Source organism: Prinia subflava, chromosome 7 (genome assembly GCF_021018805.1).
Source record: "Prinia subflava isolate CZ2003 ecotype Zambia chromosome 7, Cam_Psub_1.2, whole genome shotgun sequence".
NCBI classification, from domain to species: domain Eukaryota; kingdom Metazoa; phylum Chordata; class Aves; order Passeriformes; family Cisticolidae; genus Prinia; species Prinia subflava.
The window spans coordinates 21,603,390-21,627,791 of NC_086253.1; the positions used below are offsets into that span (position 1 = coordinate 21,603,390).

The 24,402-nt window shown below is 33.7% G+C and overlaps 1 protein-coding gene across 1 annotated transcript in view; it reads right to left on the reverse strand.

The window, feature by feature from the left end:
• ARAP2 (ArfGAP with RhoGAP domain, ankyrin repeat and PH domain 2) overlaps positions 1-24,402 on the reverse strand; it is a 125,481-nt gene that overhangs the window by 46,474 nt on the left and 54,605 nt on the right. The window contains 10 exon segments of the mRNA XM_063401750.1: positions 4,709-4,772; positions 6,757-6,955; positions 7,586-7,688; positions 9,896-10,040; positions 13,755-13,889; positions 15,350-15,524; positions 17,209-17,391; positions 18,074-18,159; positions 18,910-19,109; positions 20,290-20,405. Of these exon segments, the coding sequence (XP_063257820.1) occupies positions 4,709-4,772; positions 6,757-6,955; positions 7,586-7,688; positions 9,896-10,040; positions 13,755-13,889; positions 15,350-15,524; positions 17,209-17,391; positions 18,074-18,159; positions 18,910-19,109; positions 20,290-20,405 (1,406 nt within the window).

Genomic DNA, 24,402 nt, shown 5'->3' on the forward strand with positions numbered 1-24,402 from the left:
ATGTAGCAGAAAACTGAGGAATTTAACGAGCTTATAGAAGTAATCATGTTTGAAAGTATTTGTACTGTAATGTTTATAAAGATCTACCATGCAGATTATCAACTGTTTTCCACAGACTCAAGCAAAAAGTATTCCTTCAATACAAATTCACTGCCTCCTACAGTATGTTTATGCATGTGCTATGTTTTCAATTCTAAAAATTGATAAAGATCTTACATTTCATAACAAATAATTCACAGAAGTGACAACAGGTTAAAAGTGGCATAATTTCTACTATGTTGTGTGAAGCACATACAGTCCATAGCCAAGAAATTAATAATTTAAGTATTCAAACAAACAAGGCAGCCTGCCAATGTAGATTTCTGCCTTAGTGAATTGAGAGAATTGAACTGGCACAAGGACTGCAGCAGATCAATGAGTCTCAACATTAAGGGACCTACTGTTACCTATACAGCTTTATTGTTGACCACCAGCACATCCTTCTGCCCCAGCAGTCATACTTGACCACACTTCATGAACAAGAGTGCAAAGGCTTCTCTTTAACCCATCCTGCAAAGTCCCCTAGCTTTAGCTATAAGCTTTTTTACACTGCTGTGCAATGGGACAGCAGTGGTACTTAGTGATTTTGGGTAAGGGAGAGTGAGAAACAGACATTGGCACAACTCAGTGCCCTCTGGCCATTCCCACGTGATTCTAATAATTTACCTGTCTGAAAACAGAGGTGTAAAAGAATGTAAATATTGATATGAAGTTATTTTGGAAAATTAAATTGCAATTGAAGCATAGACAGTCCATTAAAAATTACTGTTAAATGTAACCAAGCATATTTCTTCAAAGGACCCTTGAAAAGGGTCATCCAGCATATCCTATTGGAAGCACATGTCCGTTCATCTGACTCTTAAGTTTATATTAATTCTGGATTTTAGAATTTTGTGCCCATAACAGCATTTTATGAGAAAAATTACTGCTATCATCAAAGGGTTAAGAAGAAAGCATTGAATGAACTATTAGCCTAAAGAAATTGTACTAGTATGTAGAGAAGGTTTGTTATCCATAATAAGAAAGAGCTAACTACATCAGAAGCATAACAGGGGAAAAAAGCACCATCTGGATTACGTTATGGTCTGAAAACATTCACTGACACCTAAGAGAGAGCTTAAATTATTTCAGAAAAATATAAGAAATGTTTGAAAATGAATTGTCTGCACAACTGTTTCTTTAAAGCGTAACATTAGAGATTTTGCATTAAATTCCACATATAGAAGCTATATTTAAAAACTACTGTATACAGACATTTTCAGACAACTTTCTTCTTTTCAATGTGCAGATCCCTCTATTGGCCTCTATTGAACTACCCAGGAGTAGCTGTTTCACCAATATGCTACTCACCTTCTGTTTGGATAGCAACAGGAGGTCAAGTATCACCAGTCACTTCAAGCATTTTAAAGATACAGAGATCAAGGGAAAAAACCCAAACTGAATATGGATCAAATCAGAGGACATTGCTGTGTGACAAAGGGAAGCCTCAAACACAGAAAACCTTGAAATGGTTTGCCACTTCCAGCAACAAGTCAAGAAGCATTTCAACTATGAAACTAGAATATTGCAACTATGAAAGTAGAAAGCAAGAAGAGGCAAATGGCTGTCTGATTAGGGTGCAAAACTATACACCAGGCTTGTGAGAAGTCAAGATTTCCAGCCGAGTTAGGTACAGTTCTAGCAGTCTGGACAATGTGCTCCAATAGAGACCAGAATGCAACAAAATCCAACAAAAAGTAGGTGTTAAAAAGAGTGCGTTCTGTAATTCACTTTAGCAAAGATACACAAACATAAGTATCAACATGTCTGAGATCCGAAAAAAAAAAGTAGAATTAAAAGTCATCTTGAATTATCATGAAAATTTACATTGAGCTTCAAAAAAGACAAGAAGTTTCAAAAGAGAAGCAGTCTTGTGGTTTCAGAAATCTTTTAGTGGGGTTTAGCCTCTGATGAAATGCTATTACTTGGAATCATTGCCACCTCTTATTTCTGAGCTGATAGATGTCATCAGCTGAACATGTCATATAGAGAATAAATGAACAGTAGGATGCCAATCAGAAAGCAGGGTAAAGGAGGAGGGGGCAAAAAAAATAAGAGGTAGGGGTGGATTGTATTAATATCTAAGACATTTCAGGAAAGCATCACATGCCTTTTTTGTTAGTATTCTCTCTGAATTCTTGTATTTTATATAAGCTAGAAAGTATTACGTATATTACAGCCCAAAATCAATGTTAAATTCTTCTTCTGAGTACATATCAGATTAATGTTACATTTTTGTATCTCAAATTTATTATGCTTTTAGAAATAAAGAATTCATAGATTTACTACATTGTAGTCATTTCAGCAGTAAGACTTGAAGTTTTTATAGTTTCTGAAAATATTTACTTGCATATGCAATCATCCTTAAGTGCGAAGTCCATTAGTAACAACTAAAGTCATTCTTCTACCTACAGTAATTAAAAGAAAAGATGTGAAAGAGAAAAATCCATGTAAATGTGTGGCTTTCCTAATTAATCATCCGAGAGACTGAGACTTGAAAATGAGGCAGAAGTATTTGTAAGAAACAGAAATTCAGTAGAAAAATACCTCAAAGAATTTTCATAATATTTTTAATAAAATTTAACCAGACACTTGAAGACATTGATCACCTTTTTTTTGTTTTTATTGCAATGGAGGGTGGCTTTTTTTGGTTTGGTGTCTGTGTCATTGGGTTCTCTTTTATCCTAAACTTTTCCTAATTATGGAAAAATCTTACTTGTTTTATTTAATTCTCTCAATATTACTTTTTATTTATTTATAATTTATCCCACATTGAAGTGACTAACAAATTAACAAGAAAGTCATCAGCTGCATAAGAGTCTCTTCCAAGTGATCAATCTGTACCAAAGTTGATATTAGACAAGCAGAGATATAAAATAACAGACAGAATAGGAAAACCTAGAAACTTTGACATTTCATTTAGTTGATGCTGATGACATCTCAAAGATAGTAATTTATCTAGAGCTTGGAAGAGCACAAAGAGGATTAGTGGCTTTATTTCCAACTAAAGTAATTGAGTATAAAGACAGTGGTGATTTTATATTTATCATATTCCCCACACACATTAAATTGCTTATCACTTTAAGATGCAATCTCATACAATTGCATTGCACACCTGGATAGTTTTGAAGTTATATCCTAAACAACAATCACCATGCCAAAGCCTATAAACCCATATGGCTTTCAATGTTTAAGATAATGTGAAGACTACACGTTTAAATTCTTTATGACATACCTTAGTGAAGGAAAATTAAATATATTCATGTCTACCTTCAATCACCCAGTGTCTCTGTTGAAATTATTTTCAAATAGTTCAGAATTTCCCTTAAACTACTAAAGTGGGTCAAGGAAAACCTACCCTCACTTGACAGAAATATTATAATAAAATCAATAATAAACCCTGAATAGGAGCTAAAAGTTTTCCTCAGCATTAATACCTATGAAACCATATGCATGTTTTACATCCATTGTTTGGACTGCATCCTGAATAGAATACCTCAATTTGCCTGTTTGGTACACATAGCTGATTTAAAATTGCATCTTTCAATATGTTTTTTGGGGGGAAAAAGGAAAAAAAAAAAAAAAAAAAAAAAAAAAAAAAAAAAAAAAAAACCCACAATCCTAAAGAAATCAAACAAACAAAAAAACTCGAAACAAAACAGAATTCCCTCCCCAAAAAGATAAGAAAGTGTTCCCTTCTAACTTGCACAACCTTACTCAGTTCTGAAACTTATACAATATCCTAGAAAGAGTTAAAATTCAGAACACACAAGTTACAATGCATTTCTGACGAGCTATTCCAATTTTGAATAGATGTCAAAGGTATCTATGGAGTTTTTTTCGTTTGCCGAAGAGAAAAATGTTCTTCATTTCTTAACCTATTATTGGCTGTATTCAAAAGACTATAAATATTGCACCACTTAAGACAGACTCTTGCCCAATAACCCATCATTGAAATAAAAAAAGCCTCAAACTGTTAAAAACTAAGAACAATCTTCCACAATTTTTACTTTCATCTTTAAATTTGTACCCATATTTGAGGCAGAAGAACATGCCTTACCTTTAGTTCCAACCTCCTCTATCAATATAAATATGACACAGTTATCTCCTCTGAATATTACCTACTTGGAAACAGATACGGATCATGTTTGTTTGGTAAGTATGCTTTTTCCTAGACAGTATAATGTTAACTGAGATCAGATATCACAATAAGATTAACCAGAGGACTCATTCATATCCTCTCAAACGTGACCTAGGCAAATTAAGACACAGAATTCTGAGACATAAGAATGATTAAAAAATCAAGAAGTTTGTAGTAAATGCTCTGAAGAAGTACTCTTTTTTTACACGGCAAAAGTTAGTTCCTTTTGAAGAAATCCTTACTGGCAGACTAACCTGGGAATAATTTTCTCTGTGGGAAAACAGTTTTCAATTAAGTAGTGCTTGTTAACATTTTGTGACACAGACATAAAATGTATTTATGCACAAAGATATTCCCTCCTTTAAAAAACCTGCAAGTCTACTCTCTCACTAGCAACGCTAAGTGAAAAGACTCCAGAATTTATCAACAATAATTCTGAGATATCAATACAAAAACAGATCAAAGATTTTTTTCAGATAGGAACCTTACCTTCCTTTCTCCACAAGCAGCAGGACGTCTATTTTCTCTCCATTTTGCATCCCACTACTGGTTGCTGAAAACAGAACACATACACATTCATCTGACCCTCACAGACACATATTTATATACAAACACCTACATGCATGCACATATAGACGTGTTTTTTTCAAAGTGATTTCCAGTGGCAAAAGGAGCATGGAATTCTTAAACTTTGCAAATAAAGAATACTGCTGATAATAGAAATAAAATTCCACAAAATACACCACATTTGCATTTAAAAACAAAACTAATGCAGAAGATTATCAAGAAAGTTTAAACATGTACTTTTTAATGTGGGAACATGCTACAGTGTTTTATTATACTAAACTTGTAAATACAAGTTGTAGAAGACATGATTCAGAAGCTGGATTTCGGAATCCATTAACTTTTTTGCACATATTTACAATAAGATAATGCAAGTTCTGTTTAGCATGAAGGTCAGTGCCACCCTTCTTTATGTTGCTTTATGTTATCCCTGCTAAAAAAAGCACCCTGTAAAACACCTACATTGTACATAACACAGCAAATACATGTGGATAGTTTTCAGTAGCACTGCTTAAAAAACTATACCATGCACTACACTAGAACCAGTAAATTAAATGTAACCTGCTTACTAATTTGAAATTCTGAAAACTTAATTTCTCAAAGTGCATGTCATATAATCCACACCTTACTTCAACTAATTTGCCAGAGAGGGTAAAGCCCTAAATACCAATGAAACGCAATAAACACATTGCATGTTATACGATGTTTTTGTATCACACATACTCCTAGCCTCACATATATTTACTGAGTCAAATATCAAGAAGGTAAAGTTACCATACTTCCACAAATGAGTCATTATTTTTCAAGTTTCAGTTATACAGATCAGTATTAATAGTGGAGCAGATATATTCTGGAGAAAGCAGAAATCAAAGAAAAGAATATGGATATATAAACAATTAATATTAAAAACCCCAAGCAAAACAAATGCTCAACTGAAAGTTGAAAGTGTTTCATTTTTATACATGAGATATAATATACACAGATTTTGCATGCTCTTATGATTCTGGCAGAGGCAATTACAGTTGCATCATCAAAACAAGTATCAGGAACAGTTCTCCTACTGCCTAATCTTTTAAATCTGAACGAGGATCAAAAGTATTCACAAGTTAAAAGACACCTAGAGGCATAAAAACATTCCTGATTAAAAACCACCTTCATGGTGTTATTCACACCAAATATAAGGTAGCAGTAAATAAACAGTAGAAAACCCAATGGCATTTAAGCAAGCTCCTGCAAACCAGTCCACAATCTGTCAGCATTTATAGAGTATCATCAATAAAGAGCTAAATTATCTTCTCTATGTTACTTTATTTTAAACCCCAAATTATATGTCTTTTTCTATGTAACATACTGCCTTGTTCAATATAAAAATTAGTAGGGCAGATATGCTTAAAAGAGGATTCAGAGCATAATTACAAACAGTGATACAAAAATGGTCATAGAAGACCATTTGTACAAATATTCTTCTGTCTCCACATCATGATATTGAGCAAATAATATTTTTAGTATGGGAAAGAAGTCTATTAGTCTGTGAAACAGTTTTCCAAGAGAATTATAATTTTCCAGTATGTCTGAGTATTTTAAAACTAGACCTGTCAATCATCTCGAGAATGTGTTCTGCAGTGAGTATTTCTTCCCTGTCAAAAACATGAGACAATAATCCCAAAAGGTTATATATTATTATTCAATTCTGTACTCTTGTAAGAAAGATACTGCTGCAACTGGAACAAAAATTGTCATCATTCATTTTAAAGCTGTTCAAAATTTCTCTGGTATGTGCCAAAAAGTAGGGAAAAAACCCCAAGACACAAATTAACCAACTCCATATTTAGATAAGAGTTGGAAGAACATCTGACACATGTGAAGGAATAGTTACTGAGCTTCCCAATATTTATTATTTTGAAAAGTAATAGAAATGTTCTTAGCAGTGAAATAATCCCATAGAACATCTTCTGAATACTAGATATTCTTACTTAGTTCTTGCAGCCTCCTTAGATATATGGAATCTTCTTCGGCATCCTCCATTTCAAGACAAAAATAAAGGCTCGACTTTTCTATAGCAAACCAGCCTTTTCTCCACTGATCCAGGTTGTGGCAATCTTTGTAGTACAGCTGCCCAAGAAGGTCACAGTCTCGCTCTAACAGTGATTCAGCCACCGGGGGAACAAAATGCTACCAAAGAAAATGGGGTGAGTCAGATGAAGAAAAAAACCCTCTGCCCCTAAAAAACAAAATCAAAATATTGCAAATCTATAGGATTCTCGGATGAACATTACAGTAAAAAAAAACTTTGAGAAATAAAATGCACACTTATAAACCCATAGATACACTAAATTTAAAATGTAAAATCAAGTTTAACATTTTTTCCATTCATGCTCTACAATTCAAACATTTTTGCTTTTAAACTACCATTGATTTAATTATTAATGTGATTATTAACATTTGGAACAGTATAAAATATGTTATCTGTTTCAGCAAATAAATTTAATAGAATTTCAATCATAAAAAACTTAGCTGAAATATATTCATCCAGTGTACATCTTTATACTACAGCACATTTACTATATTCTTAAGGTCGGCATTAAAATGCTCCTTCAATTCCTTTCACATTTTATTTTATTATCTTGTTTCAAACATTAAATCACAAAAGTTATTTCTTCCTGCTGCACAAGAAACCGTTACACGCAGCAGAGATCAGTATTCGTCAGTAATGGCTTCTCAAAGATTTTCAGCTAACAATGGCACTTTATTATTTGTGCAAAGGCTCCTGGCCCAACTGAAAAAGATAACTGTCAGTATTACCTTAGCTATTGCTGAAGACCATTTTCTTTGTGAATATGCAGTTTCAGCTCCAAATAGAAAAACACGTTCTGACATTAGGTATATTTCAAATGTAAAGATGTCCCTGAAGCAAGCAAGTGAAGAAACACAGCTGTATTTAGTTTTCAAAAGAGTAGACACACAAGAGTTTTATTTCACTATTTTTTCATTCTTTCATACATATGGAATGGAATCCATCTGCATTTCTCTGCCAATATTACAAGTACAGCCCAGCTAATAACAAAGCACTTTACAATAGGATCAAAGTACTTTGCAGGTCAATAATACATGTTAAAAGGCTACGGTGTAATAGTTTTTTGAATAATTCCAAAATGCATAAAAATGTTTACATATCGTCATTAAAAATACATAGGGAACTTTTTGCTTTTGCAAGCTCATGTTATTTGGTCAAGTATATTTTTGTGATGCATTCAAAATATTTTTTGTATGTTTAATATAAGCAGAACAACTAGCTGAACAGGAAGTTGTAAACAAGTTGAAATGTGGTTCATAGGGACTTTTATATGTCATTTGATCTAATCTCCTGCTCAGAGAGGGATTAGCTCTGAAAACAGTCAAGGATGGAGAGTCCTGTTCTTGTCACCAACCTGTCCTGCCCTCCACCTGCCCTCTAATTGAAGAGGCTTTTCCTGTCAGACAGCCTGATCTGCTGGGGTGAAATGCGGGGTCACTGTGTATCACCTGCCATCACCAAGATGAGTAGGAATACTTTGAAGTTGCCGTAGCTCAAGAAACTCTTAAAAGTTTTCTTAAGGGAGGTTCCTGGGGTATTTTCCCTTTTAAAATTATACCACTATTAAAGCAGATGAACCCTTTTGTTTATTCATTTTTTAATGGACAAATAAGGATAGTAAAAGAAGAAGAGCAAATCAGTTTAAATTGTTGTGGAATTTGGAAAGTAAATATTGTGCTGAAGTTAGGGTCAGTCAATCTTTAACTTACAAATCATGGTTCACCAATTTATAGTACGATATTATCTGTGACCTCTTGTTAGATGCCAAATAGATGGAGTATGCTTTTTCCTTTCAATGCTGAAGACTGAGATTTGTCTAAATGTGGAGGACTGAGCATAAGTCACTTCCATCATTTTCCACTTTGAAAATTATATAAGCACTTAGTCCTGACAAACAGAATAGGCATTTTTAAGCACCAGCTGTTTCACTACATGAAATAGCAAAACTAAATAAAATTTCTAATAAAATTCCTCAATCACAGATAAAGCAGGAGGCTAGCAATTTCCAAAGAGTATTCAGCCAACATGTTTTTTTAATTTAGGTATTAACCTGAAATGGAACCATTTGGAAAGGCAGCAAGCAATAGGTTAGATTTGAACACAGGAAAAAGAAGTTATTCTTTTCTTTTTTCTGGGTATCAGAGAGCTACTGCAGAATAGCAAAGATCACTTCTCTATATTTCATAGCATATTGAGACATGACCATGTTTCAGCATTTCTCTCCCCTGCAGTAGTTTAAGTCCTTTACCCCATTATCTTTTTCAGAAGCTGACCTGAATAGACTATGCTTTCTTTGCAGACTATTTTGTTTTGTAACTAAAAGCATTAAATTATTATACTATAGAAAGTTATGTTTATTTTAGGTGCATACACACATGTTAAAAAATATAAACAAAGTGTTATGGTGTCTGTTAGACAAAAACAAAGTATATTTTAAACAAAAATGTTGCACTAAAAAATTGGGTATCCTTGGAATCAGATTTAGGTCGCTCTTCATGTGATGTTTTTCACGTACAAATGGGATGTGAGAGAACTATAAAAGAAAAAACAAGACCCCACAAAAAAAGAAGTTGGTTTCTTCTAGCTAAACATGTTCATCAGTTCCACTGTTGAACCCAGCTAAACAACAAAGAATGGATTTCAAAGACCAATACTTCTGTGACCAAACCCAGAAGCATTGTGGAGAACTCCAGTCTGCTAGAGGGAAGAAGCAAAACAAGAATTTTGGCATGAGGCAGAGGTCAAGCCCAGAAAGAAAGTTTTCAATTCAAATCAGTTCAATTTATCATCATGTAAACTTTCAAGCGCTGAAAAATATGAATTACAAATTTAATAAGAAACAGGTGTATCTAATTAAAGCAGCCCTTTTTAATTATCCTAATATTTTCATTCTATCACTATAAAAATATCCCTAAATAGCACATAGCACTAAATTCTGGAAGTTAAATAAAATCAGCTTTTTTTTTTCTCAATTACCTATTCAAAATTCAAGAGAAAATGAACAGTTTGTTTACTGAAAAATGAATTCAGGAGCTTACCCTCTATTTAAAAAGACGTCTGACTTGTGTACTACAAGACAGATAACTTCATTGATGTCAATCATACCATTAGGAGTGGTAGTTTTATCATTTTCATAGTAGCTCAGAAAGCCACTTTCCAAAGTACACCATCTTTTGTTGCAATCTGTGATTAAAGAAATAACAGAAAGGTCAGATTTTCTTAGTTTCTAATAGAAAGGTCAGATTTTCTTAGTTTCTTAATTTTCTTAATAAGTGAATACAAGATGGAGAAAAAAGTCTGCAGAGTAACTTCAATGAATTATTTGGTATATTTAATTACAACTAAATGTTTACTCCCTCTTATGACCTAAAATACGAATGCAACACATGACATAGTAGAGTGATGTCTATTTGCTACTGAAAATAGTCATGAATTCATTCTAGCTTATGTCTGGTTCGTAGAACAAAATCTGAGGTGCATCTGTTTCTACTACTGCAGAGTAATAGTTCCTAAAAGAAAATACTCTTTTTATTTTCCATGGTCATAAAATTTCTATACAGCTGGCAAAGTACTTCTGAGAATTTGATAAAATGGATCTGGCAAAAACAAATCCACAAAAATCAAACAAAAAACCTGTTGCAGTTTCCAAATACTAACTATATTATATGATATTTCATCCAATTACTTTTTCTGGTTTTTTCTATATGGTTTACGTAAGTTTTATAAATATTTTGGTACTATTTATTAATATTTATTTGTATCATGTTATTTGTTGTCTAGTACAACCTTGATTCTGTCTAAAGACACGTTAAGTACTAAAATAAACGTAAGATAAGTGGCTTGATAACACATAGGTTTACAGAAGTTGAGCACCAAGTTTTAAGGTTTTGAATGTTCAGGGATTTTTGTCCCCCAGCTTTCCCTCTCCCATCTTCCAAAACCTATTCTACTAAACAGCTCACTCCTTCAATATTCATTAAACTATTAAACTCTCAAGGACAACTTTGGGCTCCACAAAACCTCTTACACTACAAACAAAAGCAAAAATCAAACATGAGCCCTTAAACCTCTAAGCTTTACTCTTTGATCCACTACATCAGAACGCCACTGACATGTGAGCTCTCTTCCCGCTGATATCAACAGCTGTTAATTAACCACAACTCTCCTCAAAATTTACACACCCCTGCTGAAAACACTGATGCTGCTATAATGACAAGTACACACAGAATTGGCTCTCTCCTGTACTGAGACACACATAATGAAAAACAAGGCTGTATTTCCAGGTGTTCCACCTGGCTGGTATAAAACCTTGGTTAACTCACAGCACTGAATGATTTCTTCAGTGTCCTTTAGCCATTAGGGCCAAGTCTACAAAGGGGTAACAGTTTTCTGTGACAGCAAGCAAGCACTTAAATTTTCAACCCTTGGTGCTGAAGGCAAGGTTGTCAACTGCCTCAGAGATTCCTAGCATTGAAGAAGAACTTGATTCCAATGGTTAAACAGCTTCACAGGATTCTGAGTAGGAGGCCTATCCACACACAGCATAAAAAAGAGAAAAAAAAAGGAAAAACAAAGAAAAAAAGAAAAAAATAAGGAAAAAAAGGGAAAAAAAAAGAAAAAAAAAAGAGGAAAAAAAAAAAGCCCCAAATTTGTCTAAATGCTGTGAAAGAATGGTGTTCCCTCTCTGGCTTCCAGAGGCCTCAATTAGTTCACAGCAAATCAGGAGTTCATTAGTCCACTGTTGCAACAGAAGTTCTCTTCTCTAGAACTAGACAGTAGGGTCAGATTTTTCAGCTGACATGACCTTATTTGAATACCTATAGGCAGAAAAGGGAACTGAAATTTTCTCCTACAGCTTAATACTCTAACCCTCAAATTACTTCCTAAAGAGAGTAAGAAAGAACAATAATAATTCCACTTATTCACAATAATTTGCAATATGAGTATTACTTCATGTTAGTGAGAATTAGAAACAGTTCTGGATGCAGTGAAAGAAGAGAAAAAGAAAGTATATATAATATATATATTTTATATTTTGAATAGCAAGAAGCAATTCTGTCATACTGCTTCTTAAATATGTCAGAGATAGATTAGAGCCCTAAGGCGAGTGTAGTTTCTCATTCAAAGTTCCAGGGTTTTTTGCTGTTTTTGAAAGGATGTCATTAAATCTCCCTCCCTTGTTCCATTTGTCTCCTTGAACTGCAAATGGTCAGAGAAACCTATCTTCCTATGTATCTGTAAAGAGCCCATCCCAGAAATATCAGTCCTGACAAACCCATGGGTAATTCAACATGAATATAAAAACAAAGCAAACAAATGTTCACCCCCAAAAAAGCAAACAATAGCACATCTACCACCTTCAAGACACAATCATCATTTCAGAGAACAAAATCTGAGCTGAGAGAAATCTGGTTCCTTTCCATTTACTGTATGTTCCCTCAAGTAGTAAGTGCAATGTTAAGCAACAGACTACAGACTTTCAAAGAAGCTTCATTTCTGTCCTCTAAAGGCTTGAAATGGAAGACAGTCAAAATTTCTTGCCTAGGGGCTTTCCTCATAAATTTTAAGGCATCCTACTAACAATGCTCAGCCACAGTGCACCTCCCCTGAATAGGACTACAGAAGCCATTCTGTGAGCACATTCAGCCAAATCTTCAATCTGTACAGGTATTTACAAATATACTGCACTTCTAATATGCCATTGTGTGAGAAGAGATTGCCTTGTATCTGCTCTCCACTTGGCTAAGCACTGACTTCTAGGGTTTTTTTAATAAAATTCTTTATGAATATATACAGATACCCATAGTATATGTCTGTATATATGAATATATACAGATACCCACCCAAGTTCAGGCCTGAACTTGGAGCAAGTGCTAACGAGGTCTGCAATTATTACATTGTTCCCAAAATAAGCTCAGTGCAATTTCACAGCAATCCCAGAAAAAGTCCTATCTAGAAGCAGTCCTCTGTCAAAACAGGCATCTTTGTTAAAGACTGCAAATTGCCCTGAAATATCTGTGATTAGGCAGTAGCTCAGTTATCACCCAATGCTTTCAAGAATTTGGAGTCACACTAATATACAGATTCTCCTAAAGCATATTTAAACAGGAGTTCTATGCTTTAGCACACTTTTAATGTGCACTAAGGATTTTAAAGGCATATGCCATGAGAATATAGACATAATCATACAAAAATATGCCTACACCAGTGCAGGATGCCATGTAAGGATTTTAGGAGTAATAAATTCAATAATAAATCACCACAGATTTCAAAAATCCATGTTATTTGTTTAGATGGAAGAAAGATATAGCAAGACAAATGGGAAGAAAAAGGGAAAATTATCTGATAACACTTCAGGAAATAAAAAAGAAAATCAGAAGACTGATATCCACAGGAGACCATGTGTATCCACTGTGATATACATGCATTATCTCTCACAAAGCTCAAGTTGTCATAGAATTGTTGTAGATGCTCATTTCTTCTTGGAAGACTTTGTAAATTTGTGAGCTTGAGAAATACCCTATTAAAAAGCCAATGCTACTTGTAAATGATTTCTATAATAGAATCATTCTAGATGAAAATTAATTTTTGGCATTATTCTAAATATAATTAAAGTAAAAAGTGTTTCTATTTGTTTTTTTATCAATAGCTGTGTTAATTGAACAATTTTTCAGAAGTTCAGTCTTCTTCCTCTGTCAACTACTGAATGAAGAGATCAAGACAAACAGTATTTTCTTTACCTGAAAGAGGCCTACTGAATCAAAAGAGGACATGTCATATCAAAGACATTTTGTCTCAAAACAAGTAATGCAAGAAGTTAAAAAGAATAAAATTCATCCATTCAAACAATACATATTCATGTGTTATTCAAATACACATAAATTTAAAGTTAAATACCTTCTTTTAATTTCTTCTCTGTAGGAAGCTTAGCTGCATTAGAAGAAACTTTGTACAAGAATTCACAAAGAAAGGTGGAATGTGAAGAATCTTCAGAGAAGCCACTTTCAAAACAAGGATCATAGTTTGGGAAATCTATTCAAAGACAAAAGAATAAAAAACCAAAGATCTTCAGTTATATCAGTTAAAGCTATTTTTCCACATCTTTCTAAATGCATGTCTGTAAATATGTACAGATACATATTCTCTGCAATATCTTTACTACAACACTGGTAAAACTTACAGATTTTATTTTTATAATTAGACAGCATAGTAATTTTAAAAATTGTTCACATTTGTTACAATGTTGCCATTGTCTACCACTGCTTGCCAAGGTCATATAAAACACTGTTTTCTGATGTACCAAGCTTCGATTTTCATCCCTTGTGTAACATACTTCAACAGAAGGAGATTGCTTTTCTTGAGGGCTTGTGTAGAGTTACCAGCAACTTTGGCAGCAGACAGACAGCGATTCTGGGAATCATCATCAACATGCACTGATCTCCCTTTCCCTAGAGATAAGAACATGATGGTGCTGCCTTGGCTGGAGGGCCGAAAGTACAAAAGACAGGGCCAAGATAAACAGACCCTAGGACCACTTGAGACCAAAGGTAGCAAAAAAACCCACCCTGGCTACATGTCTGCACCTGACTGAGCTCAGCATCCTATGATCCAGCGCATGGCACTGGCCTGAGCAATACTCAGGCAGAAGTCAAGGCACTGTGTTTTCCCTTGGAAGCCCAAATTCATTCCTAGGTGCCCCACTAAAACTTCTTTTGTTCAGCCTATACAGTGTTACTTTGCAGAGTGACACAAGCCAGTTGGCCCAGCACTACATCCACATAGCATTTCTTTTTCAGTGTAGATCTGCATGTGAACTTTCAGCCCCTGATGGTTTCAGATACTGTCCAGCACTTTTAAAAGAAAATCTCAGTCACACCCATGCACCTCAACATATTTACTTATGAGCAGCCTTCTGTTTTCAAGAGCCTCAAAGCAGCCACACATTGTAAATAGAATTGTTGACTTCCAAGCCAAAGTTTGTCATCTGCCCCAAGCTGTGATGGGAAAAAGAGGTTTCTAGGATAGATCATATTGCAGGTTCAGGAGATGAGTTTTATTTTGGGAGGAGAGTTTTTGAGAAAAAGCTAGGTCTGTGTGCCACAGAAGTAGATATCAATTTAAATAATCTGTAAGAAACAAAAAATGCACTAGATGAATTAGTTAGACATATGTTAAATTTATGTACCCATTTTTTTCTGGTAAAAGACTAATAATATTGGCAGAGAAGATGATGGGATTTTACTGTGATATAACCAAGGGTATGAGATCAACACTTATCACTGTATTGTCTTGGGGGTTTTATAAGTCCTAAACATGATGTCTGAACAAAATAGCAAATCTGCACACAATTGAAATTGTGCACTAATAAAATACAGTTAATCACAACTGCCTCTCTGACACTATTTTTCAAAGCAAGCAAATTCTGTTTCTGAACTATTTCCTTCTTTTTTTCACAATATACAATTAGATCAAAAGAAAGGAATGCATCATACCTGAGAATTTATTATGGTACAGGAATTCCATTTGCAGTCTTTGTCCAGCTTTCTTGGCCAATAAGTAGGGGGTGCTGTAAACAGGGTCTCCAGTGGCGCACATAGCGTCGGCCCCGCTGAAGAGTAACATCAGAGTTTCTAGCACATCGTGCTTGACTACAGCAGCACACAGGGCCTTATCACAGAGAGGGGAAATAGGAAGTCTGTTTAAATTGGAACCTTACTGAAAACAAATACATGCAATGTAGATGCAAATACTTTTGCCTCTGATATAGCTAGACCATAAACATTGATGAGTATCAGAAATCATGAAGTATGGTCTGAATCTAGAAAAATTCAGACACAACAACAAAAATATCCCAAAATATCAACCCAAACCCAGCAAACTGTTGCTTTGACAAATTTCACTTGGGAAGGATAACATGATTAAATACAACTGGAGGGGAAGCTTGCTGTTTATTTACATCGAACTACTAAAGAAAAACTTTTACTATTTCAGACCTCAGAAGTTCAATCAAAGAGATGAGATTAGATTCTTACACTCTTTCCCTAGGAAACACTGAAATTCCTAGGTAGGTTTTTTAAAAACCACAGTCAGTCAATAAGGCAACTATTCTTTTTATTAGGATGTGCTATTAAGATATATTAGTACATATAAAAATTTTTTATCTTTTTATTACGATGTATCTTGATACTTGTTCATCTTCCTTGAAATTTAAAAATTTCACCACATATTAAAATATGAATCTCCTTTAATTTTTGTATACACAAAGACAAACATGATATTCTTTTTTTCTTTTAAAGATTGGTCCAAAACCTTAAAAATAGCTACACAATTAAGCAACCAATTCCATTAACATTTCTATTATTTAATATTGAAGTTATTTAGTTAATGATTGAGTTTTTCTTAAAGGATGAAAACAAAAGCCAATCACAATAAGATTACTCCTATAAAATTTAGCTGTTCTAATAAACATGTAAGCATCCATGAGGCAATAACAGAGAACACAGTTCATTAGAAGTTCTAGAATTAGTTGGCAATGAACACCTTATTACGTGACAATTTCATGTCTCTAGAGAATTTGGTAACTTTTCCCAGTATTTAAATGATTATTTGACATCTATATCCTTCCCCACAAAAAACAAACTCCACAGTCTCTGCATATCCTCTGAGACAATTTGACTCATGTAATTGAATACATTAAAATTGCAAAATGCATTAAAAATCTTCTGTATTCATTAACCCTGGAAAATCATGACTCAAATCATCAGACTTTAGAATTCAGTCAAATGGACATAAAAATTTACAGACACATTGATAATTAAAATTCTCCATTCTACAACTCTACAATATTTGTTATTTTTGTAAAAGTAGAGAACACATATTTTCCATCATTAATTTTAGCTTTTTCATTTCCAATAAGCTACAAGCTACTATGTAAGTGTGTATCAGCTATTTTCACCATTGATAACAATGAATCATCTTCTGTATTTGAATGCTAGATGTCAAACAAGTTGGACATAAAAAAAACACATAAAGAAGTAATCCAAAGAAGTGGAGTGGAAATTCACATCCCTAGACTACAGCTGAATTAAAATAAATATCCATATTTTGCTGGCTAAAAAAAAAACATAGGTAGACTACAACAACCTTCTTCAAAAAACCTGACAGGAAAAACTATAAACTAGGTAATTATGCAATGACTTCTGCAAAGGCTCCTAAATAACCCTTATTCAACAGTGTCAGAATGTCACTCAGGATGCTGAATTAATTTCTCACCAGTTTAACAAGACGACCAAATTGCACACAGATACAATACAATCCAAAACATATTTTGGGCTTAACCATGCTATATTACCTTATTCAACTGTTCCTTAGTTTTGTAGTGAAAAGGTGTTTTCCTGAATTTTCCCTCTTTGTATTTTTGTGTAATGAATGCTATCCTTTTTTCTGCAGGGTCATCAATATGCAATTCTTCATCTGGAGAAAGATTTCCAGCCCAAAAACTGTTTGCCCTCTTATTTCCAATGATGATAAAGAGCTGGATGAGATGCAGGGAATAAATTAACAAAAGAGTATGAAGGATATGAAGCTAGCCTATAAACAGTTTTCAGCTGCTGAATATTGAAAAAGAAAGTTATTAAAGAAAAATTCCTGCAGGAAACAGAAGCCTCTCTCAGTCACTGCCTATGGTCATCTACAAATGAATAATTAAGCCTGCAGTCATCATTTACCATCAATAGCAGCTAAGCTTTACAAGGCTAATCAGTTATAACACTTCATTATATATTAGAAAATATTAGTTAAAGTTTAGAGAAAAGCATACCATATCTTTTAAAGAAAACACTGATGGCTCCAACCCTCTCTATCAGGATCACGTTTTACCCCCACCACTTTTTAACATCCCAAGCAGTTAAGCTGGTTTCCTCTCTTTTCCCCTTTCTTCATCATGAGCGTTCTCCAAAAGCATTTTACTTTTTTTTTCCCCAAAAATATTGGATACTTGGAGAAATACCAAGATAAATTGTACATTTTGTTAGCAAAACAAATGAATATTTTGAATTACAGAGGTGCATGACACACAGAAATATCAAGTTTACTACAACAGCACCATATTGTTTAGCAGTTATATTTTCAGTTTTCTTGTGAGTAAAGCAGTAAATAATTCCTTTTCATACAGTAAGTTTCAAGACGGAAAAAAAAGTTAGAATAGCACAACATACCTCAATAAGTTCATTGCTCCAAATGCTGGCATCCATTTTTAGACTCCGGACCTTTGAATCTCTTGGTCCTAAAGATCTATGTTGTCCTGAAAATCCAAGAGCATTACTTAACTAAGGGACTTAAACAGGGTTTCTCTTCTGCTGAGATAACAGAAAAATGTGATGAAGCCAGATTTATTATACTTGGTTATTTAAAAAAAAAAAAAAAAGTTGGGTTTGACATTTGAATATTAAATAAAAGCATCAAAAATACACCTCTTTTTAAAAAAAATTAATTTCATTTGCTAGTAAGAAATAAATAAAGTAGGCTGTCTCATGCAGACTGTTTCTGGGAGAGTTTGGTTTGAAGGAAAGGCTAGAATTATAAATTATTTCCTTGAATCTACCGCTTAAACACATATTTCAATATAAAACATGACAGAACTATATTTTGAGTAGTATCTGAAAAAGCTATCCCTATTAACAGTAAAATATGTGCAGATGTAACAAATTTATACACTAAAACTTGTTATTCTTTGGCATCTAGCCTTGCAAAAGCCATTCCTCTCTCATGAAGCGTTATTGTGTCTTAATTTCCACTAATTGTTAAGGATGATTCACCTGAGAGAACTCAATCACCACAGACATGTCATTTGTGCATGGAAGTGCTTTAGAATAAGGAGGTCCTTGTTATTAAAAAAAGTTACGCACACATTTTGTTTCTCAAAACTTCCACAAAGATAACACCTCAAAAAAAAAAAAAAAAAAAAAAAAAAAAGCACCAATCCAAGGACATATACAGATATGCAAATATGACATTTTGTAGAACCCACATAGCTTGTCATTAATTACTCTACCTGCACACTTCTTACAAATGACAACACAGAGATTGATGGATGCCCAGTCAGGACTGGGAGCTTTACAGTCAGCGCAGCTCCTGTTGGACTCATTGAACCAAATCTTCTCAGCTACTTCATAATCAGATAGAGTTTCTGCTATTGATTGCTGGAGTGCTTCAATCCAGTCTTGTTTCTCTCTTTCTGACTCTGCTGTAAAGCTGAAACAATTGACTTTTCTGTGTTATTGATCTTTATTTTAAAGCCCAATTAAACATGGTCTGTAGTCTCCTTATTTATTACATTTACACCCAAAATCACAGTCAAAAATCTTCCTCCACACAGATATAAATCCTGAGATGGAACGTATTGTTGTGTACTTTTACTCAATGAAACTCCCTCTGTTTTACTATTGTTTTTAACAAAGCCACTGCTAGCATAAGCTACATAGCTTTTGTAACATTCATGTACCATCCCTGACTTAATTTCAATCCTTTATTACCAATTACCAAACTTAAAGACCGAACTTTAACAAAAGCATAGAATGACATAAGAAAACATGGAGAATTAAATGAGAATTTAAAAAAAGACTGAGAATTTTAAAAATTACTGAAAATTAAAAAAAAAAAAACTTGCTTTTCATTTAAATTTAGCATTTTAAAAATTAAATAGCAAACAAACATCAACATGGTCATGTCTTAGGAAAAAATTAAAGAACTAGCTATCCACCAACTAGCAACAGATCCAAATTGCTGATCAAGACTAATTTACCTGCTAGTTGACTGAGAATGAAAGTATTTGCTAACATTTAACAAGCCCAGGAGAACAAAGAAATTTCTTTCTCTCCTTCATTACGACATTTCATTTAAGAAACACTACAACACTTAACAAAAGGCTTTTATTAGTGTGTACGTTCATTTTCTTAAAAATCATTACAAGTCTCAGCAATCAGCCAAAGTGAAACTTTCAACTGCTTTCAGCCAAGGATTTCTACAAGGGATAGAACATGAAAGCTTCTTTTCAAATAAAATGCATAATACTAAACGGATGCAGCATTATTTCACTATTGAAGTTTGTTATTCCTTAGGATAAAGTCAATTTGTGAAAGTGGAGGAATTAATTTCTCTTTTTTTCTTTTTGCCCTTGCACAGAACAAACAAAGACAGCTATATAAAAGTATGAACTGGTGGGTATAATATGCCTGGTCAGGAGCTAACAGATGAAGCACACAACTAAATAAATCAAAGAAAATCCTCCCATTTTTCTGAAAATTGCTGAACATCCTTAATAAAAACCTTACCTTTTCATCCAAACTAGCTACGGCACTGCAGTATGAAACCAGTATTTCTTTAGTGCCTTAGTTAATTGCATATTTTGTACAGTAAATACTAAAGTTCTTACCTAAAGCTTTTATAAGGAGTAATTATTTCAAAAGATTGTTTTGCAGCCCGATCCACTTGTTTTACATTTGCCACATTCATAGGGATTAAAGTGATACCAAATCCTGTCTTAAAGTCCTAACAAAAATATAAGAAAAGTTAAGGAGGTTATCATTCAAGAATAAAACATGTAAAGAAGAATTATTTCATCATGATCAAAAAAAAAAGATCAGTAATAGACATCTCTGCCATAATATATAAGCCACTTCTAATTTATTAAGTGATAAACAAACCTCCACAAAATTTTGTCTAACCCCAAGTTTCCAACTGCTAGAATGACTTTACTTGATTGTTGGTAGAAAAAAATGCATGCTCAAACTATTAATAAAAGAACAACTAAAAGAAAAGTTTAAACAATAGACTGCATTAAAATGTGAATGCAAAACTATGGAAGGATCTAGCTTATATCATGCTTTAGTGTCTAAATAAACTTTATACATCTAAATCCTTCTCACTGACAGCAGTTTTTCTTGCTTTAAATCTGAGTGTTTTAACAAAATTAATATGTATAGAATTCTTTTTTAAACCTTTGGTTCCTCATGCTTCTGATATAGTACATGAACGATACATGTCTTTGAAAACAGGTCCTATACAGCAGCTACAATAGACAAACGATTAGTTGTGACTCAGTTATAAGAAAGTATTTTTGCCTTAAACCAAGCAAAATTGTTTGGTTTTTTTTTTTTTTTTTCTGCAGCATGGAAAAAGGTACTAAAAATAAAAATAACTTGTATTGACAGAATTTGGAAATAAAATGTGAGCTCACACTGAGCTCCTGTGAGTGCCTCTCAAATGTGTGGATTTTGAAAAAACAGATGAATACACATATGTTGTTTCTTATCTATTTGGAATACCATCAGCATTTGCTTCTTTAAATTTATTTACATGTTCATCTCAAGGCAGTCACTTCCACAAGTTAATTCCTGGAAATATTAGCATACTTCTTGAAAACAGTAAATAAATCAGAAACAAAACCAAACTATAACACCCAAGCAAAAAGCCAAATTCACATATCTTACCATCTGCATGTTCACTGTTACCTCTCCTGTAAGAAGTAGTTGGGTACAGACTGATAAAAATAAAAGCACTGAAGGGTAAAAGCTTCAGAGCTGCCTCCCTCTGAAGAAAGGATTGTTTTTCTAGTTGATACATATTTAAATCTGCATCACTGACAAGTTTCTCTTTGTAAGATTCACAAATTTTTGAGCACTCATGCGTATATGGAGAAAATACTTCAAAAAACTCGTTATTTTTTTCCCTGTTTCAGGTATATGCAAATAAAAATATTGTTTTAGCCAGGATCGCTAAGGCTAAATCTGACAAAAGACACACATATATGTGTATGTCTATGCACAAGCAGAAGTATCATTTGTATCACAGAAGGCAGTGAATAGAATTATGTCCCAAAAAGCATAATAACGTCCATTATGAGATTTTTTTGAACGACAGAATTCCCACTAATTCAATATACTATGGGATAAGTTAGATAATATTTCCTTGCCAGATTTCTTATTAAGAATTTTTGGGGTTTTTTTTAACATGCCATTACCTTTGAAAGTAACAGTGGGGAACTAAGAGTGGATTTCAACAGAAACCTTTATAAAAAGTAGAAGCTTTTCAATAACTAACCTGGCTTAGCTATTCCTCACAAAATTTATTTTAGAAAATAGAAAAAAAAATAAATATTTTTAAATATCTCTACTTTTCTCCTACCGTCTTATCCTGTAACCTAGACATTTTTATTTTCTCCCCTCATCTTCATCCCCCACTCTATTTTCTTATAAATCAAGGGGTTTCATACTGACACACCTACCTCAGAAGAGAGCAGAGAGTTCTGTTAAGCCTACACAGTCCCTAATTCACCCTCTACGGGAAAAAAGTGGGCAGAATAATCTCTTTTTGAGTTTGAACTTGACAGCATCCTCGTAGCAGTAAAGCATTCTTAACTTCATATCACCAGTGAGAAAAAGACAAGCATAAAATAGTAAAAAAAAAAAAAAAAACAAAAAAAAAATCCAACTACAACTGAGGATAGAAAAATACAAAACTTCTATTTCTATCAGTGAAATGAAAAAAAAAAACCAACCTAACCAAAACAACCCAAACCCATTAACTGCCTAGAATTAAATGGCTTATGCTTCTGAGATGTAAACTGGATGCAAGTTTCATTTGTTGATTCAAATATTTCAAATTATTTAAAATAATTTGCCGTAAGAAATCCTGATTTTCACAGGAGAGGTAGCAAACCTATCCTTAAACCTGCACTGTGCAATGCATTTTTTGTTTATTAAATAACAGCTGAAAAAAACACCAGAAGCTGTGGTTAAAAGGGTTTTGATATACTTTTAGATTAAAGTTCACTGAAGGTAAATGATTAACCAAGACAACCGAAATAATAACTACGTAATTGAGCTAGATCAAAATTCCCCTGTAGAGCAGCTTCCCTTTAGGCACTCACTACTGGTGACAGTCATAAAAGTAAAGCAAATAGGAAAGGTTACATGTTCATCTTCTCAAATAAGCTTCCAGAAATCTAAGCACTTAAAAGTCCCTAAACAAACAGTTCCAACAAAGAAAATTATACTTATTAGCCATTGACAGACACATCCTCAAAGAGTTGAAAAGCCCAACAACAACAACAACATGCTTTGAGGTCTCTGGCAGGATCTTACTTCATAAATTTCCCAAATACGGATTGTGGAAAAAGGAGGTCCTTTTGTATATATATATATATATATGTGTATATATATATATATATTGCCACTTGATAACTGAGAATTTTCAATTTTTTGCCTGACAATTGAGAATTTCATTACATAACATAAGAGGAAAGAAATGCTAACTAAACTTCATTCACCTGCTCATTCCATAATGTTCCTTCTTGAAAATATTTATTCTATATTCCTTTCAGTCTCTTTCTTATGCCTTCAAACAGCTGGCTGCACCTCTTTTCCTTGGTGCAAAATGGAGCAAGCTGCATGGAAGCAACCTGCCACATGAAGATCACACACACACATTAATGCCTGTGAAAACAGACACCAAACTTTGTTGTACTACATTTAACAGTAAAGAACCAAGAAAGCACTCCAGAAACAAAGTGCATCATTTGAAAGTCTTTACCTTTAGGTGCAGCACCAACCCTCCAAAATTTGCACACGTGCCCAGTGTCTGAACAATCCCACTAAAGAAAGAATAACTCAAGTTTTACATTCAGCAAGGGCATGAGAACTTACAATACTGAATTTCAGTGCAAAGAATGTCAGAAACATTAAGAAATTAGAATGCACTTTTCAGAATATGGTGGCAAATTAAGCAATTTCATTGGTACATTAGAGTGAGGTTATTTCCATAATGGTCCAAACAAACTCCTTAAGGTAACTGCACAAGACTTGGCATAAACCTGGCTTTGTGAGTGACAGGTACACTAGAATCTAATTTTCAGTGCTCAGAATTATACGCTTTCAGGAGTGCAGGCTTCTTCTCTACTTCAGAAACAGAAGTGGGAATTGGTACGGAGAAGAAAGAAGTGCTCCACTTTGAAAGATGAATTCATTCACTTTGAGTGCACAGAAGGACAATAGGGCTATTCAAGAACTATACAAAAATATCGACAGCAAAAGCAAGCAGTATCTTTTCAGAATAAAAATTGTCTTGCTTCTACCCACTGAAACCTCATTGTTTCAGATACATTGAACTGTGTTAGGCTTTCTGACAAAGGAAGAAAACGAAGATTCAAAAATACACAGAGAGATGAGGGTTGGGTTTGTTGGGTTTTTTTTTTTAATTTAAATATAGATATGACTTAAATGTCTACAGTTTATACTATCTTCATGAATTCTAAGAAAGGTTGAAAAATGAGTGAACAATAAGAGCTTTAAAAAAAATTCTTTATAGCTATAATAATAGATCTAAAGTATTCACTAACAGCACAGTTAACTGAAAACTAAAAATACTAAGATAAGTACTGACTTTCTGATTTGCTGTTGTTCCTTCCTGAAGGGCAAATGATAATGTGTGAGGGTTGCTTTCATTATCACCCCTGTCTAAAAAAGACATAACCTATAAAAACCTGTCA